The sequence below is a fragment of the Physella acuta genome, unplaced genomic scaffold, assembly GCF_028476545.2.
Source record: "Physella acuta isolate Inbredline_101_S28 unplaced genomic scaffold, ASM2847654v3 ptg000497l, whole genome shotgun sequence".
Taxonomy (NCBI): domain Eukaryota; kingdom Metazoa; phylum Mollusca; class Gastropoda; family Physidae; genus Physella; species Physella acuta.
In genome coordinates this window covers 515,523-539,200 of record NW_026732016.1, presented here as the reverse complement: position 1 = coordinate 539,200, position 23,678 = coordinate 515,523, and the positions used below count along the sequence as shown (strand labels likewise).

At 44.5% G+C, this 23,678-nt stretch overlaps 1 protein-coding gene across 6 annotated transcripts in view; it reads right to left on the bottom strand.

Moving 5' to 3' along the window:
* LOC131944552 (F-BAR and double SH3 domains protein 2) overlaps window positions 1–23,678 on the bottom strand; it is a 44,415-nt gene that overhangs the window by 12,495 nt on the left and 8,242 nt on the right. For 5 of the 6 annotated variants that reach the window (XR_009387047.1, XM_059305233.1, XM_059305235.1 and 2 more), the window contains exons 4-16: window positions 17,937–18,022; window positions 17,082–17,096; window positions 15,234–15,378; window positions 14,231–14,367; window positions 13,385–13,448; window positions 13,000–13,128; window positions 12,702–12,824; window positions 7,244–7,339; window positions 5,456–5,605; window positions 5,006–5,092; window positions 4,200–4,251; window positions 1,831–1,943; window positions 1,241–1,384 (exon numbers count right to left, since the gene is read on the bottom strand). Coding sequence is in view for 5 of the 6 variants with exons in the window: in XM_059305233.1 (XP_059161216.1) it covers window positions 1,241–1,384; window positions 1,831–1,943; window positions 4,200–4,251; window positions 5,006–5,092; window positions 5,456–5,605; window positions 7,244–7,339; window positions 12,702–12,824; window positions 13,000–13,128; window positions 13,385–13,448; window positions 14,231–14,367; window positions 15,234–15,378; window positions 17,082–17,096; window positions 17,937–18,022 (1,341 nt within the window). In the remaining variant the exon portion in view is untranslated. The remainder of the gene's footprint in view (window positions 1–1,240; window positions 1,385–1,830; window positions 1,944–4,199; window positions 4,252–5,005; window positions 5,093–5,455; window positions 5,606–7,243; window positions 7,340–12,701; window positions 12,825–12,999; window positions 13,129–13,384; window positions 13,449–14,230; window positions 14,368–15,233; window positions 15,379–17,081; window positions 17,097–17,936; window positions 18,023–23,678) is intronic. The other variant, XM_059305234.1, reaches the window with a different exon arrangement.

The window sequence follows — 23,678 nt, the reverse complement described above, 5'->3', positions numbered from 1 at the left end:
ACACAGACAGACAGGACCCACACAGACAGACAGGACCCACACAGACAGGACCCACACAGACAGGACCCACACAGACAGGACCCACACAGACAGGACCCACACAGACAGACAGGACCCACACAGACAGACAGGACCCACACAGACAGACAGGACCCACACAGACAGGACCCACACAGACAGGACCCACACAGACAGACAGGACCCACACAGACAGGACCCGCACAGACAGGACCCACACAGACAGACAGGACCCACACAGACAGACAGGACCCACACAGACAGGACCCACACAGACAGGACCCACACAGACAGACAGGACCCACATAGACAGGACCCACACAGACAGACAGGACCCACACAGACAGGACCCACACAGACAGGACCCACACAGACAGACAGGACCCACACAGACAGACAGGACCCACACAGACAGACAGGACCCACACAGACAGGACCCACACAGACAGGACCCACACAGACAGACAGGACCCACACAGACAGGACCCACACAGACAGGACCCACACAGACCAGACCCACACACAGACAGGACCCACACAGACAGGACCCACACAGACAGGACCCACACAGACAGACAGGACCCACACAGACAGGACCCACACAGACAGACAGGACCCACATAGACAGGACCCGCACACAAACAGGACCCACACAGACAGGACCCACACAGACAGGACCCACAGACAGGACCCGCACAGATGGGATGGTTACAGACAGGACCCACACAGACAGGACCCACACATACAGACAGGACCCACACAGACAGACATGACCCACACACAGACAGGACCCACACAGACAGGACCCACACAGACAGGACCCACACACAAACAGGACCCACACACAGACAGGACCCACACACAGACAGGACCCACACAGACAGGACCCACACACAGACAGGACCCACACAGACAGGACCCACACAGACAGGACCCACACACAGACAGGACCCACACAGACAGACAGGACCCACACAGACATGACCACACAGACAGGACCCACACACAGACAGGACCCACACAGACAGACAGGACCCACACAGACAGGACCCACACAGACAGGACCCACACACAGACAGGACCCACACAGACAGACAGGACCCACACAGACAGGACCCACACAGACAGGACCCACACAGACAGACAGGACCCACACACAGACAGACAGGACCCACACAATGACAGGACCCACACAGACAGGACCCACACAAACAGGACCTACCACAAACTCATACAGTGCCTTGCAGTAGATGGGGTAGACGCGGCCTGATCTGCTACCACTGCTGGCATTGAAGGCCTCGTCAATAAAATCATCGTCGTCATCATAGTGGGTGTAAGTCTGGTCCTGCTCGTCAGTGCCACTTTGCTGCAGGTGACAAAATATGGCTGGACTTTATGGCTGGACTATGGCTAGACTTTATGGCTAGACTTTATGGCTAGACTATGGCTAGACTTTATGGCTAGACTTTATGGCTAGACTATGGCTAGACTTTATGGCTAGACTTTATGGCTAGACTTTATGGCTAGACTATGGCTAGACTATGGCTAGACTTTATGGCTAGACTATGGCTGGACCTTGTGGCTAGACTTTATGGCTAGACTATATGGCTAGACTTTATGACTAGACTATGGCTAGAATTTATGGCTAGACTTTATGGCTAGACTATGGCTAGACTTTATGGCTAGACTATATGGCTAGACTATATGGCTAGACTGTATGGCTAGACTGTATGGCTAGACCTAGCTGTTGTCAGTGGTCTAGCTAATGACCTTCACCCTGATACCCCAGCAAAGATGACCTAATGACCTTACCCCTCCAGAGCTCTCCGTCCTGAGGGACGCCTGGCTTGGTGTCCTGGCTAGACCACTCTCTTCAGCTGCTAGAGACTCCATCTGGGCCTGGGTCATCCACTCCTCAACGTTCACTGGCAACAGGGAGGGAACATTGGTTACATGTGGGGGAACATTTGTTACATGTGGGGGAACATTTGTTACATGTGGGGGAACATTTGTTACATGTGGGGGAACATTTGTTACAGGTGGGGGAACATTTGTTACAGGTGGGGGAACTTGTGTTACAGGTGGTGGAACATTAGGGAACATGGAAGAAACATTGCTGTTTGTACTCAATGAAGTGCTATAACGAAATTCTTACCTCCCCCTAGCCTCAATGAAGTGTTATAACGAAATTCTTACCTACCCCTAGCCTCAATGAAGTGTTATAAAGAAATTCTTACCTCCCCCTAGCCTCAATGAAGTGTTATAAAGAAATTCTTACCCCCCCCCCCCCCTAGCCTCAATGAAGTGTTATAAAGAAATTCTTACCTCCCCCTAGCCTCAATGAAGTGTTATAAAGAAATTCTTACCCCCCCCCTAGCCTCAATGAAGTGTTATAAAGAAATTCTTACCTCCCCCTAGCCTCAATGAAGTGTTATAAAGAAATTCTTACCTCCCCCTAGCCTCAATGAAGTGTTATAAAGAAATTCTTACCTCTCCTAGCCTCAATGAAGTGTTATAAAGAAATTCTGACCTCCCCCTAGCCTCAATGAAGTGTTATAAAGAAATTCTTACCCCCCCCCTAGCCTCAATGAAGTGTTATAAAGAAATTCTTACATCCCCCTAGCCTCAATGAAGTGTTATAAAGAAATTCTTACCCCCCCTAGCCTCAATGAAGTGTTATAAAGAAATTCTTACCTCCCCCTAGCCTCAATGAAGTGTTATAACAAAATTCGGTAATCTATCGTTTTAGGTACGTAAAATCGCCCACGACTAGTAATGTGAAAAACAGGTGACTCCTTACATTTTAATAATTATTTAACATTTTGAGGAGGATTTATGTTTTGAAAAATACAAAAATGTTTCCTTGTTTCATTTATGTACCTGTTTTTAAACTATTGAATTAAAACTTTTCAGTAATAAATGAACACCAGCGATTTTTCCAACAGGTGCAACCATGCTCATTTACTATAGCAGCCATCTTGTTTAAGTTTTATTTTTATAAACTTAAGCACGAGATTCAGGCGGAAGTCACTCTATTTTACAAATGGCTGCTGTTTATATACCAAATCTTGCTTGCAGACACTGCTGTTTAAAGTTAATTTCTGGCCTATATTGATATATTTAGCCATTGATTTAGGTTTATTATTCATTTATCTATAATATTTGACACAAACATATCACAATATACTTCTATTAAAGCCTTGACAATGAGGTAACGTTTTCGTACATTAATAGCCGCTGGCGATTTTACGTACCCAAAACGATAGATTACAAAAAATTCTTACCTCCCCCTAGCCTCAATGAAGTGTTATAACGAAATTCTTACCTCCCCTAGCCTCAATGAAGTGTTATAAAGAAATTCTTACCTCCCCTAGCCTCAATGATGTGTTATAAAGAAATTCTTACCTCCCCTAGCCTCAATGAAGTGTTATAACGAAATTCTTACCTCCCCCTAGCCTCAATGAAGTGTTATAACGAAATTCTTACCTCCCCTAGCCTCAATGAAGTGTTATAACGAAATTCTTACCTCCCCCTAGCCTCAATGAAGTGTTATAAAGAAATTCTTACCTCCCCCTAGCCTCAATGAAGTGTTATAAAGAAATTCTTACCTACCCCTAGCCTCAATGAAGTGTTATAACGAAATTCTTACCTCCCCCTAGCCTCAATGAAGTGTTATAAAGAAATTCTTACCTCCCCCTAGCCTCAATGAAGTGTTATAAAGAAATTCTTACCTCCCCCTAGCCTCAATGAAGTGTTATAAAGAAATTCTTACCTCCCCCTAGCCTCAATGAAGTGTTATAAAGAAATTCTTACCTCCCCTAGCCTCAATGAAGTATTATAAAGAAATTCTTACCTCCCCCTAGCCTCAATGAAGTGTTATAAAGAAATTCTTACCTCCCCCTAGCCTCAATGAAGTGTTATAAAGAAATTCTTACCTCCCCCTAGCCTCAATGAAGTGTTATAAAGAAATTCTTACCTCCCCCTAGCCTCAATGAAGTGTTATAAAGAAATTCTTACCTCCCCCTAGCCTCAATGAAGTGTTATAAAGAAATTCTTACCTCCCCCTAGCCTCAATGAAGTGTTATAAAGAAATTCTTACCTCCCCCTAGCCTCAATGAAGTATTATAAAGAAATTCTTACCTCCCCCTAGCCTCAATGATGTGTTATAAAGAAATTCTTACCTCCCCCTAGCCTCAATGCCTCTAGCCTTGCCTCAGCTTTTAATTTGGCCGTCTGATGAAATCAAAATTAAAATGTTATTTTATTTACTGTCTGTAACAAACTAATCCATCATGGCATTTAGCACCACCCACCATTACATGTGGGGTATGTAAGGTGTAAGCAAGGCAGGGGTTGTAACATGAAAGTTGTCCCATATTGAACTGATTACATTCTGTTCATGTTGCTTTAGGTTTAATGTTACAACTTTTTCAATGGCATAAAACCAACATTACACACTAAAAAACTTGATGAATAAAACTTGATGAATAAAACTTGATGAATAAAACTAGATGTTTGCCCCCAGTGAGAAATGAAAATCATCTGGGGGTAGCTGTTGTTTCAACATTCACACAGTGTCCACAAGCTATTTAAACTAGACTAGATCATTCACACAGTGTCCACAAGCTATTTAAACTAGACTAGATCATTCACACAGTGTCCACAAGCTATTTAAACTAGACTAGATCACTCACACAGTGTCCACAAGCTATTTAAACTAGACTAGCTCTAGATCACTCGCACATCAGTTCAATGAGCACAATACAACTCAGTCAAGGGTTAGGGTTAGGTCACACCTTAGTGATCTGGTGACAAATGCTAGAGTAATATTTGGGTCACACCTTAGTGATCTGGTGACAAATGCTTATTTAAATGACAGTGGTCATTGTGGAGCTAAGTAATTTGTAGAACGCATGCAAGCAAAGCTGGTGATATGGTTATCTTAGCCTCTCAGAACAAATTGGGTAAAATTAATCAGGTCACTGACCTCAGCTTTTCTCAAGTTGACCTTGACCTCTTCCAACTTGACCTCAGGGTCAACTGTTGTAGATTCCTGGCTTCCTGTATCAGAGGTCTGTGGGGACAACATGGACATTTATAACTCAGACAGGTCAGGTCATGTCAGGCAGGTGAGGTCATGTCAGACAGGTGAGGTCGTGTCAGTCATGTCATGTCAGGCAGGTGAGGTCATGTCAGGCTGGTGAGGTCATGTCAGACAGGTGAGGTCATGTCATGTCAAGGTGAGCTCAGGTCATGTCAGGCTGGTGAGGTCATGTCAGACAGGTCAGGTCATGTCAGACAGGAGAGGTCATGTCAGTCAAGTGAGGTCATGTGAGACAGGTGAGGTCATGTCAGTCAAGGTGAGCTCAGGTCATGTCAGACAGGTGAGGGTGCTGACATTACCACACAAGTCAGGTAAAGCAGAAGAAAGACGTACCTTGTCACCAGACTTGGCGTTCTGTAAAACTGTGATCTGCCTGTAGTAGTCCCGTATTGCTCGAGTTTCTTTGGCCACTTTTGTTGCCCATTTCCTGGCCTCTTTCTCAAGGTCAGGGCCAGCGTTATGGTCACTGCTGATTTTATTGCACTAGAAACAAATTTGGGAACACAATCAGGCATCACTAATACAGCCAAGTTCAAGGCCAGCAAGGCTGGTCAACTATGACTGACCAGCAAGATATGACTGGTCAACTATGACTGACCAGCAAGATATGACTGGTCAACTATGACTGACCAGCAAGATATGACTGGTCAACTATGACTGACCATCAAGATATGTCTGGTCAACTATGACTGACCAGCAAGATATGACTGACCAGCAAGATATGACTGGTCAACTATGACTGACAGGCAATATATGACTGACCAGCAAGATATGACTGACCATCAAGATATGACTGGTCAACTATGACTGACCAGCAAGATATGTCTGGTCAACTATGACTGACCATCAAGATATGACTGGTCAACTATGACTGACCAGCAAGATATGACTGGTCAACTATGACTGACCAGCAAGATATGACTGGTCAACTATGACTGACCAGCAAGATATGACTGGTCAACTATGACTGACCATCAAGATATGACTGGTCAACTATGACTGACCAGCTAGATATGACTGGTCAACTATGACTGACAAGCAATATATGACTGGTCAACTATGACTGACCATCAAGATATGACTGGTCAACTATGACTGACAAGCAAGATATGACTGACCAGCAAGATATGACTGGTCAACTATGACTGACAAGCAATATATGACTGACAAGCAAGATATGTCTGGTCAACTATGACTGACCAGCAAGATATGTCTGGTCAACTATGACTGACCAGCAAGATATGACTGGTCAACTATGACTGACCAGCAAGATATGACTGGTCAACTATGACTGACCAGCTAGATATGACTGGTCAACTATGACTGACAAGCAATATATGACTGGTCAACTATGACTGACCATCAAGATATGACTGGTCGACTATGACTGACAAGCAATATATGACTGACCAGCATTATATGACTGGTCAACTATGACTGACAAGCAAGATATGACTGGTCAACTATGACTGACCAGCTAGATATGACTGGTCAACTATGACTGGCCAGCTAGATATGACTGGTCAACTATGACTGACCAGCAAGATATGACTGACCAGCAAGATATGACTGGTCAACTATGACTGACCAGCAAGATATGACTGACCAGCAAGATATGACTGACCAGCAAGATATGACTGGTCAACTATAACTGACCAGCAAGATATGACTGGTCAACTATGACTGACCAGCAATATATGACTGACCAGCAAGATATGACTGACCAGCAAGATATGACTGGTCAACTATAACTGACCAGCAAGATATGACTGGTCAACTATGACTGACCAGCAATATATGACTGACCAGCAAGATATGACTGACCAGCAAGATATGACTGGTCAACTATAACTGACCAGCAAGATATGACTGGTCAACTATGACTGACCAGCAATATATGACTGACCAGCAAGATATGACTGACCAGCAAGATATGACTGACCAGCAAGATATGACTGACCAGCAAGATATGACTGACCAGCAATATATGACTGACCAGCAAGATATGACTGGTCAACTATGACTGACCAGCAAGATATGACTGACCAGCAAGATATGACTGACCAGCAAGATATGACTGGTCAACTATGACTGACCAACTAGACAAGTGCGGTGACTTACCATGTCCCCCTGACAAGGTTCAAACTGATATTGCACAAGGTTGGTAAAGACAGGGTTCTGGAAGAGGTAACACTGTAGGCTAAACTCTCGGCAGATCTGAAACATAAACATGTGTAGGCTAAACTCTCTACAGATCTGAAACATAAACATGTGTAGGCTAAACTCTCGGCAGATCTGAAACATAAACATGTGTAGGCTAAACTCTCGGCAGATCTGAAACATAAACATGTGTAGGCTAAACTCTCGGCAGATCTGAAACATAAACATTTGTAGGCTAAACTCTCTACAGATCTGAAACATAAACATTTGTAGGCTAAACTCTCCACAGATCTGAAACATAAACATTTGTAGGCTAAACTCTCTACAGATCTGAAACATAAACATGTGTAGGCTAAACTCTCGGCAGATCTGAAACATAAACATGTGTAGGCTAAACTCTCGGCAGATCTGAAACATAAACATGTGTAGGCTAAACTCTCGGCAGATCTGAAACATAAACATTTGTAGGCTAAACTCTCTACAGATCTGAAACATAAACATTTGTAGGCTAAACTCTCCACAGATCTGAAACATAAACATTTGTAGGCTAAACTCTCCACAGATCCTACCTTGGCCACCTCTCTTACAGTCCTACCTTGGCCATCTCTATTGTCTTAGTCCTACCTTGGCCACCTCTATTGTCTTAAAGTCCTACCTTGGCCCCTTATATTGTCTTAAAGTCCTACCTTGGCCATCTCTATTGTCTTAAAGTCCTACCTTGGCCACCTCAATTGTCTTAAAGTCCTACCTTGGCCACCTCTCTTACAGTCCTACCTTGGCCATCTCTATTGTCTTAGTCCTACCTTGGCCACCTCTATTGTCTTAAAGTCCTACCTTGGCCCCTTATATTGTCTTAAAGTCCTACCTTGGCCATCTCTATTGTCTTAAAGTCCTACCTTGGCCACCTCTATTGTCTTAAAGTCCTACCTTGGCCACCTCTATTGTCTTAAAGTCCTACCTTGGCCATCTCTATTGTCTTAAAGTCCTACCTTGGCCACCTCTATTGTCTTAAAGTCCTACCTTGGCCACCTCTATTGTCTTCCTACCTTGGCCACCTCTATTGTCTTCCTACCTTGGCCACCTCTATTGTCTTAAAGTCCTACCTTGGCCGCCTCTATTGTCTTAAAGTCCTACCTTGGCCGCCTCTATTGTCTTAAAGTCCTACCTTGGCCATCTCTATTGTCTTAAAGTCCTACCTTGGCCATCTCTATTGTCTTAAAGTCCTACCTTGGCCACCTCTATTGTCTTAAAGTCCTACATTGGCCGCCTCTATTGTCTTAAAGTCCTACCTTGGCCACCTCTATTGTCTTATAGTCCTACCTTGGCCACCTCTATTGTCTTAAAGTCCTACATTGGCCGCCTCTATTGTCTTAAAGTCCTACCTTGGCCATCTCTATTGTCTTAAAGTCCTACCTTGGCCATCTCTATTGTCTTACAGTCCTACCTTGGCCATCTCTATTGTCTTAAAGTCCTACCTTGGCCACCTCTATTGTCTTAAAGTCCTACCTTGGCCATCTCTATTGTCTTAAAGTCCTACCTTGGCCACCTCTATTGTCTTAAAGTCCTACCTTGGCCACCTCTATTGTCTTAAAGTCCTACCTTGGCCCCTTATATTGTCTTAAAGTCCTACCTTGGCCACCTCTATTGTCTTAAAGTCCTACCTTGGCCATCTCTATTGTCTTAAAGTCCTACCTTGGCCATCTCTATTGTCTTACAGTCCTACCTTGGCCATCTCTATTGTCTTACAGTCCTACCTTGGCCATCTCTATTGTCTTAAAGTCCTACCTTGGCCACCTCTATTGTCTTAAAGTCCTACCTTGGCCACCTCTATTGTCTTACAGTCCTACCTTGGCCATCTCTATTGTCTTAAAGTCCTACCTTGGCCACCTCTATTGTCTTAAAGTCCTACCTTGGCCACCTCTATTGTCTCACACTCCTACCTTGGCCACCTCTATTGTCTTAAAGTCCTACCTTGGCCACCTCTATTGTCTTAAAGTCCTACCTTGGCCACCTCTATTGTCTTAAAGTCCTACCTTGGCCACCTCTATTGTCTCACACTCCTACCTTGGCCACCTCTATTGTCTTAAAGTCCTACCTTGGCCACCTCTATTGTCTTAAAGTCCTACCTTGGCCCCTTATATTGTCTTAAAGTCCTACATTGGCCACCTCTATTGTCTTAAAGTCCTACCTTGGCCATCTCTATTGTCTTAAAGTCCTACCTTGGCCACCTCTATTGTCTTAAAGTCCTACCTTGGCCACCTCTATTGTCTTAAAGTCCTACCTTGGCCACCTCTATTGTCTTAAAGTCCTACCTTGGCCCCTTATATTGTCTTAAAGTCCTACCTTGGCCACCTCTATTGTCTTAAAGTCCTACCTTGGCCACCTCTATTGTCTCACACTCCTACCTTGGCCACCTCTATTGTCTTAAAGTCCTACCTTGGCCACCTCTATTGTCTCACACTCCTACCTTGGCCACCTCTATTGTCTTCCTACCTTGGCCACCTCTATTGTCTTAAAGTCCTACCTTGGCCGCCTCTATTGTCTTAAAGTCCTACCTTGGCCATCTCTATTGTCTTAAAGTCCTACCTTGGCCGCCTCTATTGTCTTACAGTCCTACCTTGGCCGCCTCTATTGTCTTAAAGTCCTACCTTGGCCCCTTATATTGTCTTAAAGTCCTACCTTGGCCACCTCTATTGTCTTCCTACCTTGGCCACCTCTATTGTCTTAAAGTCCTACCTTGGCCCCTTATATTGTCTTAAAGTCCTACCTTGGCCACCTCTATTGTCTTCCTACCTTGGCCACCTCTATTGTCTTAAAGTCCTACATTGGCCACCTCTATTGTCTTAAAGTCCTACCTTGGCCGCCTCTATTGTCTTAAAGTCCTACCTTGGCCCCTTATATTGTCTTAAAGTCCTACCTTGGCCATCTCTATTGTCTTAAAGTCCTACCTTGGCCACCTCTATTGTCTTAAAGTCCTACCTTGGCCACCTCTATTGTCTTAAAGTCCTACCTTGGCCATCTCTATTGTCTTAAAGTCCTACCTTGGCCACCTCTATTGTCTTAAAGTCCTACCTTGGCCACCTCTATTGTCTTCCTACCTTGGCCACCTCTATTGTCTTCCTACCTTGGCCACCTCTATTGTCTTAAAGTCCTACCTTGGCCGCCTCTATTGTCTTAAAGTCCTACCTTGGCCGCCTCTATTGTCTTAAAGTCCTACCTTGGCCATCTCTATTGTCTTAAAGTCCTACCTTGGCCATCTCTATTGTCTTAAAGTCCTACCTTGGCCACCTCTATTGTCTTAAAGTCCTACATTGGCCGCCTCTATTGTCTTAAAGTCCTACCTTGGCCACCTCTATTGTCTTATAGTCCTACCTTGGCCACCTCTATTGTCTTAAAGTCCTACATTGGCCGCCTCTATTGTCTTAAAGTCCTACCTTGGCCATCTCTATTGTCTTAAAGTCCTACCTTGGCCATCTCTATTGTCTTACAGTCCTACCTTGGCCATCTCTATTGTCTTAAAGTCCTACCTTGGCCACCTCTATTGTCTTAAAGTCCTACCTTGGCCATCTCTATTGTCTTAAAGTCCTACCTTGGCCACCTCTATTGTCTTAAAGTCCTACCTTGGCCACCTCTATTGTCTTAAAGTCCTACCTTGGCCCCTTATATTGTCTTAAAGTCCTACCTTGGCCACCTCTATTGTCTTAAAGTCCTACCTTGGCCATCTCTATTGTCTTAAAGTCCTACCTTGGCCATCTCTATTGTCTTACAGTCCTACCTTGGCCATCTCTATTGTCTTACAGTCCTACCTTGGCCATCTCTATTGTCTTAAAGTCCTACCTTGGCCACCTCTATTGTCTTAAAGTCCTACCTTGGCCACCTCTATTGTCTTACAGTCCTACCTTGGCCATCTCTATTGTCTTAAAGTCCTACCTTGGCCACCTCTATTGTCTTAAAGTCCTACCTTGGCCACCTCTATTGTCTCACACTCCTACCTTGGCCACCTCTATTGTCTTAAAGTCCTACCTTGGCCACCTCTATTGTCTTAAAGTCCTACCTTGGCCACCTCTATTGTCTTAAAGTCCTACCTTGGCCACCTCTATTGTCTCACACTCCTACCTTGGCCACCTCTATTGTCTTAAAGTCCTACCTTGGCCACCTCTATTGTCTTAAAGTCCTACCTTGGCCCCTTATATTGTCTTAAAGTCCTACATTGGCCACCTCTATTGTCTTAAAGTCCTACCTTGGCCATCTCTATTGTCTTAAAGTCCTACCTTGGCCACCTCTATTGTCTTAAAGTCCTACCTTGGCCACCTCTATTGTCTTAAAGTCCTACCTTGGCCACCTCTATTGTCTTAAAGTCCTACCTTGGCCCCTTATATTGTCTTAAAGTCCTACCTTGGCCACCTCTATTGTCTTAAAGTCCTACCTTGGCCACCTCTATTGTCTCACACTCCTACCTTGGCCACCTCTATTGTCTTAAAGTCCTACCTTGGCCACCTCTATTGTCTCACACTCCTACCTTGGCCACCTCTATTGTCTTCCTACCTTGGCCACCTCTATTGTCTTAAAGTCCTACCTTGGCCGCCTCTATTGTCTTAAAGTCCTACCTTGGCCATCTCTATTGTCTTAAAGTCCTACCTTGGCCGCCTCTATTGTCTTACAGTCCTACCTTGGCCGCCTCTATTGTCTTAAAGTCCTACCTTGGCCCCTTATATTGTCTTAAAGTCCTACCTTGGCCACCTCTATTGTCTTCCTACCTTGGCCACCTCTATTGTCTTAAAGTCCTACCTTGGCCCCTTATATTGTCTTAAAGTCCTACCTTGGCCACCTCTATTGTCTTCCTACCTTGGCCACCTCTATTGTCTTAAAGTCCTACATTGGCCACCTCTATTGTCTTAAAGTCCTACCTTGGCCGCCTCTATTGTCTTAAAGTCCTACCTTGGCCCCTTATATTGTCTTAAAGTCCTACCTTGGCCACCTCTATTGTCTTCCTACCTTGGCCACCTCTATTGTCTTCCTACCTTGGCCACCTCTATTGTCTTAAAGTCCTACCTTGGCCACCTCTATTGTCTTAAAGTCCTACCTTGGCCACCTCTATTGTCTTAAAGTCCTACCTTGGCCCCTTATATTGTCTTAAAGTCCTACCTTGGCCACCTCTATTGTCTTAAAGTCCTACCTTGGCCACCTCTATTGTCTTAAAGTCCTACCTTGGCCACCTCTATTGTCTTAAAGTCCTACCTTGGCCCCTTATATTGTCTTAAAGTCCTACCTTGGCCACCTCTATTGTCTTCCTACCTTGGCCACCTCTATTGTCTTAAAGTCCTACCTTGGCCGCCTCTATTGTCTTAAAGTCCTACCTTGGCCATCTCTATTGTCTTAAAGTCCTACCTTGGCCGCCTCTATTGTCTTAAAGTCCTACCTTGGCCGCCTCTGTAGCTATTGTCTTGAAACTTTTGCTTTCTGCCTCGGCCAAGTCTGCTGCAGTGTGACCAGCCACAGTCAGAGATTCTTGGATTTTCTCATAAATATCACAGTCCATGGTCTGCAAGAGTGGGTACAAGTAAAGACATTAGGGTGATGGCAAAAGTAAAGACATCTGAAACTATGAAGTAAAAAGCTACTATATTTGGGCGAAAATGGCTTTTTTACGGCAGTTGGACATACCAAGTATAACACAGGGGTGTGTGGAGGGGGGGTGGATTGGTGAAATGACCAACCTTCATGACATCTGGCAGGTCTGTGCTGTAGTAGCGGATGTGGTGGGCGTTGGCAGCTGCAAGGGTCAGAAGGTATTCATTGCGGGCGGCCGTCTCCTTCACCTCACTGGCCTCTGTCCTAGTCCGCAGCTGGGGGTGAGGAAATTTTAAATGGTAAACATAGCGTGAACTGGTCAGTGGGCTGGTCAGTGGGTTGGTCAGTAGGTTGGTCAGTGGGTTGGTCTGTGGGTTGGTCAGTGGGTTGGTCAGTAGGTTGGTCAGTGGGTTGGTCAGTGGGTTGGTCAGTGGGTTGGTCAGTGGGTGGTCAATGGGTTGGTCAGTGGGTTGGTCCGTGGGTTGGTCAGTGGGTTGGTCAGTGGATTGGTCAGATGACTGCTCTACTTACCTTGGTACATGTTTTCTGTAAACCAGAGAGTGATTGGAAGATTCCAGTGGATTTTCTTTTCAATCTAGAATATTTTAAAAGTAAGATGTAGGCCACCACACAACAAACAAATACTACCGGCACATGTGCCACACATTGGAACAAGTGCCACACATTGGGACATGTATATTGGGACATGTGCTCCACATTGGGACATGTATATTGGGATATGTGGCACACATTGGGACATGTATATTGGGATATGTGGCACACATTGGGACATGTATATTGGGATATGTGGCACACATTGGGACATGTATATTGGGATATGTGGCACACATTGGGACATGTATATTGGGATATGTGGCACACATTGGGACATGTATATTGAGATATGTGGCACACATTGGGACATGTATATTGGGATATGTGGCACACATTGGGACATGTATATTGGGATATGTGGCACACATTGGGACATGTATATTGGGACATGTGCCACACATTGGGACATGTATATTGGGACATGTGCCACACATTGGGACATGTATATTGGGATATGTGGCACACATTGGGACATGTATATTGGGATATGTGGCACACATTGGGACATGTATATTGGGATATGTGGCACACATTGGGACATGTATATTGGGACATGTGCCACACATTGGGACATGTATATTGGGACATGTGCCACACATTGGGACATGTGCCACACATTGGGACATGTATATTGGGACATATGCCACACATTGGGACATGTGCCACACATTGGGACATGTATATTGGGACATGTGCCACACATTGGGACATGTGCCACACATTGGGACATGTATATTGGGACATGTGGCACACATGACTTACTTGTCCTCAGCCTCGCAGACCTTGACCCTTGCATCATTGGCCAAACTCCCCTCTGTCTGGTACAGCTTCTGTGTCTTGACCAGCTCCATGACACACTGGGCCACCTCAGTCTGGATCACAGCTAACTGGGGCATCACCTGGGTCAAGGTCATGTACACATTAGATGGTGAGTTAACTGGGGCATCACCTGGGTCAAGGTCATGTATACATTAGATGGTGAGTTAACTGAGGCATCACCTGGGTCAAGGTCATGTATACATTAGATGGTGAGTTAACTGGGGCATCACCTGGGTCAAGGTCATGTACACATTAGATGGTGAGTTAACTGGGGCATCACCTGGGTCAAGGTCATGTACACATTAGATGGTGAGTTAACTGGGGCATCACCTGGGTCAAGGTCATGTACACATTAGATGGTGAGTTAAATGGGGCATCACCTGGGTCAAGGTCATGTACACATTAGCTTGGTGAGCTAACTGGGGCATCACCTGGGTCAAGGATATGTTCACATTAGCTTAGTGAGTTATTTGATTTCTTCTATATTGCTACTTCATTCAACACCACACCATCAGATTTATTCTGGGCAGTGTATCTAAATGTTGTTTTTTTTTAAATATCCGATTATTATAAAAACATCTCTAGTCAGGTAGGGGAAGTAGAGTTTGTCTTTTACATATTTCACATATCCACCACATAATATCCTGATGACAGTGGGGCAGGTAACTGTATGGAATACACCTTGTGGTCCTGATCATGAACTTAAAGGATTGCATTTTTATCTTCGTGTTCTGAACCTATTTCAAACATGCAACCAATGACCTTGACATTGTATGTAAATAGTTCACCTTGTTGACAAATATCTAAAGATGTGACCCTGACCTTTTTAAGACATTAATTGCATCTAAGCATGTGTGTGACCTAGACCTTTTTAAAACCACTGCAGATGAATGTGTTTGTGGCCTTGACCTTGTGTAAACAGATCCTGTAAAGATGTGACCCTGACCTTTTTAAAACACTGCATCTTGGCAGCCTTGACAGGCTTGAGAGCCTCGGCTGCCTTCTCAGCGTAGACCTCGGATGCCTGGAGTCTAGCCTTGGCCAGCTGGTCAGACTCCACCAAGATGGAGCGCCAGACAGCTGTAACAGTCCTGGAATACACATGTACACATGGGTCATAAACCTACAGACAGACAGCTGTAACAGTCCTGGAATACACATGTACACATGGGTCATAAACCTACAGCCAGACAGCTGTAACAGTCCTGAAATACACATGTACACATGGGTCATAAACCGACAGACAGCTGTAACAGTCCTGGAATACACATGTACACATGGGTCATAAACCTACAGACAGCTGTAACAGTCCTGGAATACACATGTACACATGGGTCATAAACATACAGACAGACAGCTGTAACAGTCCTGGAATACACAGAGGAGGGTGTACACAGGGGGCTGTACACATGAGGGGGCTGTACACATGAGGGGGCTGTACACAGGAGGGGGTTGTACACACAGGGGGCTGTACACACAGGGGGCTGTACACATGAGGGGGATGTACACATGAGGGGGGTGTACACAGAGCAGGGTGTACACAGATGGGGGTTGTACACAGGGGGGCTGTACACATGAGGGGGCTGTACACAGATGGGGGGGGGCTGTACACACAGGGGGCTGTACACAGATGGGGGGCTGTACACAGGAGAAACTGTAAACAGGGGGTTGTACACAGGAGGGGGCTGTACACAGTAGGGGGATGTACAGACAGCTTAAACCAGCATGTTTACATCAGGTCAAAATGTTTAAGGTTCTAAATGTGACAGACAACATTGAAGGAAACAGCCAAAGTAAAGTAACAAGCTCAAGTTTTTATTCAGTGGCACACAACAATCATAACTCAAATAAAATATATCAGAAAATAGACATCAAGTTAAAAGTGCAGGGCTGGTCAGTGGGTTGTCAAAACATCAAGTTTAGGGCTGGTCAGTGGGTTGTCAAAACATCAAGTTAGGGCTGGTCAGTGGGTTGTTAAAACATCAAGTTTAGGGCTGGTCAGTGGGTTGTCAAAACATCAAGTTAGGGCTGGTCAGTGGGTTGTTAAAACATCAAGTTTAGGGCTGGTCAGTGGGTTGTCAAAACATCAAATTTAGGGCTGGTCAGTGGGTTGTTAAAACATCAAATTTAGGGCTGGTCAGTTGGTTGTCAAACATCAAGTTTAGGGCTGGTCAGTGGGTTGTTAAAACATCAAGTTTAGGGCTGGTCAGTGGGTTGTTGAAACATCAAGTTTAGGGCCGGTCAGTGGGTTGTTAAAACATCAAGTTTAGGGCTGGTCAGTGGGTTGTTAAAACATCAAGTTTAGGGCTGGTCAGTGGGTTGTTAAAACATCAAGTACGGGGCTGTCTTATGCAATCTGACCTGCCACACTAAGTACTGTCTGACCTACTGCACTAAGTACTGTCTGACCTACTGCACTAAGTACTGTCTGGCCTACCGCACTAAGTACTGTCTGACCAAGTGCACTAAGTACTGTCTGACCTACTGCACTAAGTACTGTCTGACCTACCACACTAAGTACTGTCTGGCCTACCGCACTAAGTACTGTCTGACCAAGTGCACTAAGTACTGTCTGACCTACTGCACTAAGTACTGTCTGAATATCAAAATGTAACTCTATAAAGCGAGTGCTAGAACAACACTTAACAATCAAGACTTGTGACATGCAAACAAGAGATGAGAAGATGACACTCATAAACCAAGGACATCAACCACTATCAAAATAGCTGAGGATGATTCAAACTGAACTAAGGGAAGTCACTCTGACAACAAAGATCCAGGAAGTCATACTTACGTCCCCTCTCCCAGACTGAGAGACAATAGAGAGAGACAAACTTTAATAGCAACACATTTGGTTTCATTACATTCTTTCTGCAGATACTTAGCTGGGCTCAATGTGGACATCACAATGACCTAATGATGTGCCCATACACTAAATGTTACAGGAAGTTAGCATGACCTGGACATCACAATGACCTAATGTCAGGCAGATATACAACAGCATGAGTGGGGTGAGGTGGTGGCTGGCTGAGAAACTCTACTACATTGCATATTTGTGGACACAGTGTCACAGTAATAGCATACAACACACTATATGTGGCCTACTGTGTGTGGAGATTATGTAACACAGCACATGTGCCATGGCACATGGGCCATGGCACATGAAGGAGGGAACAATCAATACTCATGACATCATCTTTGTTTGAAAACCATAGAGTAAACCCGGGTGTAAGTTTCTAAGTTACATAGGATCATCTAGGCAAGTGGATCATCTAGGCCAGTGGATCACCCAGGCCACTCATAATGGCCATCACCCAGGCCACCCTCAGTGGCCATCACTCACAGTGGCCATCACTCACATCGGCCATCACCCACAGTGGCCATCACCCACAGTGGCCATCACCCAGATCACACTCAGTGGCCATCACCCACAGTGGCCATCACCCACAGTGGCCATCACCCACAGTGGCCATCACCCTCAGTGGCCATCACCCAGGCCACCCAAGGTGGCCATCACCTACAGTGAATTATCCAGGCCACAAAACATAGACCAATGGACCTAGAAAACCTACATCAAACACTAGTGTTTCATTTATCAGGCAGATACAATGATCCAACTGTGCTGTAAACAGAGTTTGCCTAAACTTACTTGTGCTCTTGTCCATCATCACTACTTAGGTCAGGTTGGGCTGGAAAATCTCGCTTCAAAAGTTGACTGGTTATTTTCTGTAGACCCTGGATGTGACATTTAAACAAAAGTTGACTGGTTATTTTCTGTAGACCCTGGATGTGACATTTAAACAAAAGTTGACTGGTTATTTTCTGTAGACCCTGGATGTGACATTTAAACAAAAGTTGACTGGTTATTTTCTGTAGACCCTGGATGTGACATTTAAACAAAAGTTGACTGGTTATTTTCTGTAGACCCTGGATGTGACATTTAAACAAAAGTTAACTGGTTATTTTCTGTAGACCCTGGATGTGACATTTAAACAAAAGTTGACTGGTTATTTTCTGTAGACCCTGGATGTGACATTTAAACAAAAGTTGACTGGTTATTTTCTGTAGACCCTGGATGTGACATTTAAACAAAAGTTGACTGGTTATTTTCTGTAGACCCTGGATGTGACATTTAAACAAAAGTTGACTGGTTATTTTCTGTAGACCCTGGATGTGACATTTAAACAAAAGTTGACTGGTTATTTTCTGTAGACCCTGGATGTGACATTTAAACAAAAGTTGACTGGTTATTTTCTGTAGACCCTGGTTGTGACATTTAAACAAAAGTTGACTGGTTATTTTCTGTAGACCCTGGTTGTGACATTTAAACAAAAGTTGACTGGTTATTTTCTGTAGACCCTGGTTGTGACATTTAAACAAAAGTTGACTGGTTATTTTCTGTAGACCCTGGATGTGACATTTAAACAAAAGTTGACTGGTTATTTTCTGTAGACCCTGGATGGGACATTTAAACAAAAGTTGACTGGTTATTTTCTGTAGACCCTGGATGTGACATTTAAACAAAAGTTGACTGGTTATTTTCTGTAGACCCTGGATGTGACATTTAAACAAAGGTTGACTGGTTATTTTCTGTAGACCCTGGATGTGACATTTAAACAAAAGTTGACTGGTTATTTTCTGTAGACCCTGGATGTGACATTTAAACAAAAGTTGACTGGTTATTTTCTGTAGACCCTGGATGTGACATTTAAACAAAAGTTGACTAGTTATTTTCTGTAGACCCTGGATGTGACATTTAAACAAAAGTTGACTGGTTATTTTCTGTAGACCCTGGATGTGACATTTAAACAAAAGTTGACTGCTACCTCTGAATGCAACACCCCCCCCCCAAACACACACACAGATACACACATACCTCTATGGTGTACAAGTATTGCTACCTCTGAATGCAACACCACACCCCCACACACACAGATACACACATACCTCTATGGTGTACAAGTATTGCTACCTCTGAATGCAACACCACACCCCCACACACACAGATACACACATACCTCTATGGTGTACAAGTATTGCTACCTCTGAATGCAACAGCACCCCCCCCCCCCACCACACACACACACAGATACACACATACCTCTATGGTGTACAAGTATTGCTACCTCTGACTGCTACCACTGACTGTCACCCCCCCCTCCCCCACCAACTTGACACCAAAATTATCATCTCTTTCCTACCCATTCCACACACAGAGCTGCTTCTCCTGCCCCCCCCCCCTCCCCAATCCGCCCCCCTCCCCCCCCCCCAACGACCGACACACACACAACTAGTGGTGTAGTATTCCTCCCCCACACACAACCCCACAGGATGCTATAGTTAGATAGCTCCGTGCCACACAAGTCAATTGAAATATCGGATACTACAAACAAATCAGCCTCACTCGGCAGATACAAAAAAAATGGTCATAAATCAAGCCGCCCCTTCTCGCAACAAATCGATAGAAACATCTCAAGGCTTATCGGGGTTCCCCGTCCTTTTTAATAACCTTGGTCAATAGCGGGGGGAGAATGGTGGGGTGGGGGGGGTATGTTTGTATGGTGGGGGAGGGTGGGTATGTATGTGTATGTATTGTGGGGAGTAAATGGTATGTATATAAGGGGGGAGTTGGGTTGGTATGTATGTAAATTGTGGGTGGGTATATGTGAGGTGGAGGGGGAGTAGTGGGTACATTAGGGAGGGGTATGAAAGTATGTATATTTGGGGAGGGGGTTGGTATCTATGTACGGGTGGGGGGGGGGGGGGGGGGTTGGTATGTACGTATGGCGGGAGGGGGGGTTGTGTGTACGGCGGGAGGGGAGGGTTGTGTGTACGGCGGGAGGGGGGGGGAGGGTTGTTTGTGTTACGGCGGGAGAGGGGGGAGGGTTGTTTGTGTTACGGCGGGAGAGGGGGGAGGGTTGTTTGTGTTACGGCGGGAGAGGGGGGGAGGGTTGTTTGTGTGTACGGCGGGAGAGGGGGTATAGACTTCTATGTGTGGAGGACGCTATACGAGTGTGCCCTGTTTAAAATATTCAAGGTCACTACTCCCCACACCCCCATACAAAAATTAGACCCAACCCCTCCCCCCCCTCTCATGTTTACAGGGCCCATTGGTCATCGATTTCCGATCAATGAAGATTGGACCCACTGGTACAACTATAAATAGATCTGTAATTTGTTACCTCCCCCCCCCCCCCCCACTCCACTCTCATACTTCTGTCCTGTGGTTAACTTTTCCAAATGAACTAACTTTTAAGGCTGATGAGACCAAATGAGACAGACTAGCACCAAATGAGACAGGCTAGCACCAAATGAGACAGGCTAGCACCAAATGAGACAGACTAGCACCAAATGAGACAGGCTAGCACCAAGTGAGACAGGCTAGCACCAAGTGAGACAGACTAGCACCAAGTGAGACAGACTAGCACCAAGTGAGACAGGCTAGCACTAAATGAGACAGACTAGCACTAAATGAGACAGACTAGCACTAAATGAGACAGGCTAGCACTAAATGAGACAGGCTAGCACTAAATGAGACAGACTAGCACTAAATGAGACAGGCTAGCACTAAATGAGACAGACTAGCACTAAATGAGACAGGCTAGCACTAAATGAGACAGGCTAGCACTAAATGAGACAGACTAGCACTAAATGAGACAGGCTAGCACCAAATGAGACAGGCTTGCTAAAATGAGACAGGCTAGCACCAAACGAGACAGGCTAGCACCAAATGAGACAGGCTTGCTAAAATGAGACAGGCTAGCACCAAATGAGACAGACTAGCACCAAATGAGACAGACTAGCACCAAGTGAGACAGGCTAGCAGCAACAATTATGGGCCTAGTACTGCCGACAGCATTAGAAGATCAATAGGAGAACAACACAGACAACTGGCCACACCAACTTCTCTGGCTTACGTCACGACGTTACGTCACGACGTGGGTTACACATGGCCACACCAACTTCTCTGGCTTACGTCACGACGTTACGTCACGACGTGGGTTACAACTGGCCACACCAACTTCTCTGGCTGACGTCACGACGTGGGTTACAACTGGTCCGGTGCATTGGCCTATGTAGACAGCTAGTCCTTACTACACGAGATGGACAGGGCTACAAGAGATGGACAGGGCTACAAGAGATGGACAGGGCTACAAGAGATGGACAGGGCTACAAGAGATGGACAGGGCTACAAGAGATGGACAGGGCTACAAGAGATGGACAGGGCTACAAGAGATGGACAGGGCTACAAGAGATGGACAGGGCTACAAGAGATGGACAGGGCTACAAGAGGTGGACAGGGCTACAAGAGATGGACAGGGCTACAAGAGGTGGACAGGGCTACAAGAGATGGACAGGGCTACAAGAGATGGACAGGGCTACAAGAGATGGACAGGGCTACAAGAGATGGACAGGGCTACAAGAGATGGACAGGGCTACAAGCAGGGTTCGTACTGCTTTTTGAAAATGAAATTCCAGACTTTTTCCAGACATTTTCCAGACATTTTTGGAAAATTTCCAGACTTTAGACAGATAATGTGTTAGCGAATAATTTTTTAAAATGATGCACTATTTGTACTGTCATTATAATTACTTATACTAAATTGACATTTATTTTAGGCAATTGAGCAATATTCATAGTGAACTTTCTCTAGCCAAATTGACAAAAAAAACATTTTTTCTAAGTTTGCCTACTCCACCCTACCTAAAATTTTATCAATTAAAATAATTGATTAAAATGAAGCAACTATTTTGTTTCCAACATTAGACTTATGTAATCTGTTCCTGATCTAATTGCATATGTTTTCAATTAAACTATCATTAAAATGGTATTGCATAATAGTGAGAGTTAGTTACTTTAAAGAATAATAATGTAATGTATTAATTTAAGTAGCCTAATATAAAAAAAAAAAAAAAAAAAAAAAACCTCATTCACTGTTTGTGCTTATACTAGTAATAGCTGAGAAACGGGTCTGCAATAAAAAAAAAAAGTTGCCGGTATCCCCCCCCCCCCCCAGACACACCACACGGTGAAGGGGTCACTGTGAGGTCATAGTAGTCTAGACTTCAGTATGCCTGTTTAATACATCATAACACGAACTGTGCTGTGACTTATACTCCCTCCCCTACCCTACTTATCAAGCAGTACCAACTACGCACTTGCAAAGATTTCAAAAACAGTTTAATGGAAGGTGGATTAAAATTAAAGGGGTTATCCATTTATGACGTACACATGCAGGGGGGGGAAGAGGTCGGAAGATTTTGTGATTACATTCTAAAACAAACATAAAACGTGTATCTTGTGAGTAGAAAATAAAATTAAGACGACTGTGCTGGTGTTTTAAAAACCATCACAGCGTGTAAATAAAACATGGTATTTATATCTGCCCTAACATTATTGCAAGAGCGTGTCGTCACACTTTATAAAACCCTCCTCCCGACTTTCCGGGGTGTGATGTCATTTATGGACGACTCCTAAATAAAAATAGTACCTCTTTGGTAAGCGACCGCTGAAGCAAACAGAAATACAGGTATGAACCCAAGGAGGCCTTGCGACTTATTAATCTTATAAATGTTAATATTAATCCAAAGTAAGTGAACGCGTGTGGACAGAGGGCGGGGGAGTGGGGAAGGGGGGGGGGTCTAAAATCCGAAAAATTGTTGTATGTCATAAATGGATGACGCCTAGACTGATAAATTATATCTAAACTACCACTCACACATCTCTCCCATAACTTTTTGTTATGACTGCTGCATACAAACTCAAACAATGAAAAATAGCGGGTAAAATCGGGAGCCTAACAATTCTGAGGACGATCATTCTTTTATTAAAAGACAATTGTAAGTGCTTGTAACACATTCACACGGTCAGTCGCGCCACAAAATATCTCTTCCCTCCCTTCCCCTCTTCTCCCATCGACGTAGTAACTGAGCATCTGTTTGTTTTTTTTCTGCAAACCAGCGAAAAAACGTCACAATAAACAGTGTAAACCTGCGCGATAGCGCGGAAAAAAAATTGGAGTAAATTCACTTAAAAATAACGATTTTTTAAGTTGGAAAATATGGACTACGAAGTTTTGTTTCTAAAACTAGATTCCAGACTTTTAAAAAATCCTGCCCAAAAACTAGCGATTTTCCAGACTTTTTTAAGTCTTAAATTCACTTTTCTAAATTCAAGACTTTTTCCAGACTTTCCAGACTGCGTACGAACCCTGTACAAGAGATGGACAGGGCTACAAGAGATGGACAGGGCTACAAGAGATGGACAGGGCTACAAGAGATGGACAGGGCTACAAGAGATGGACAGGGCTACAAGAGATGGACAGGGCTACAAGAGATGGACAGGGCTACAAGACATGGACAGGGCTACAAGAGATGGACAGGGCTACAA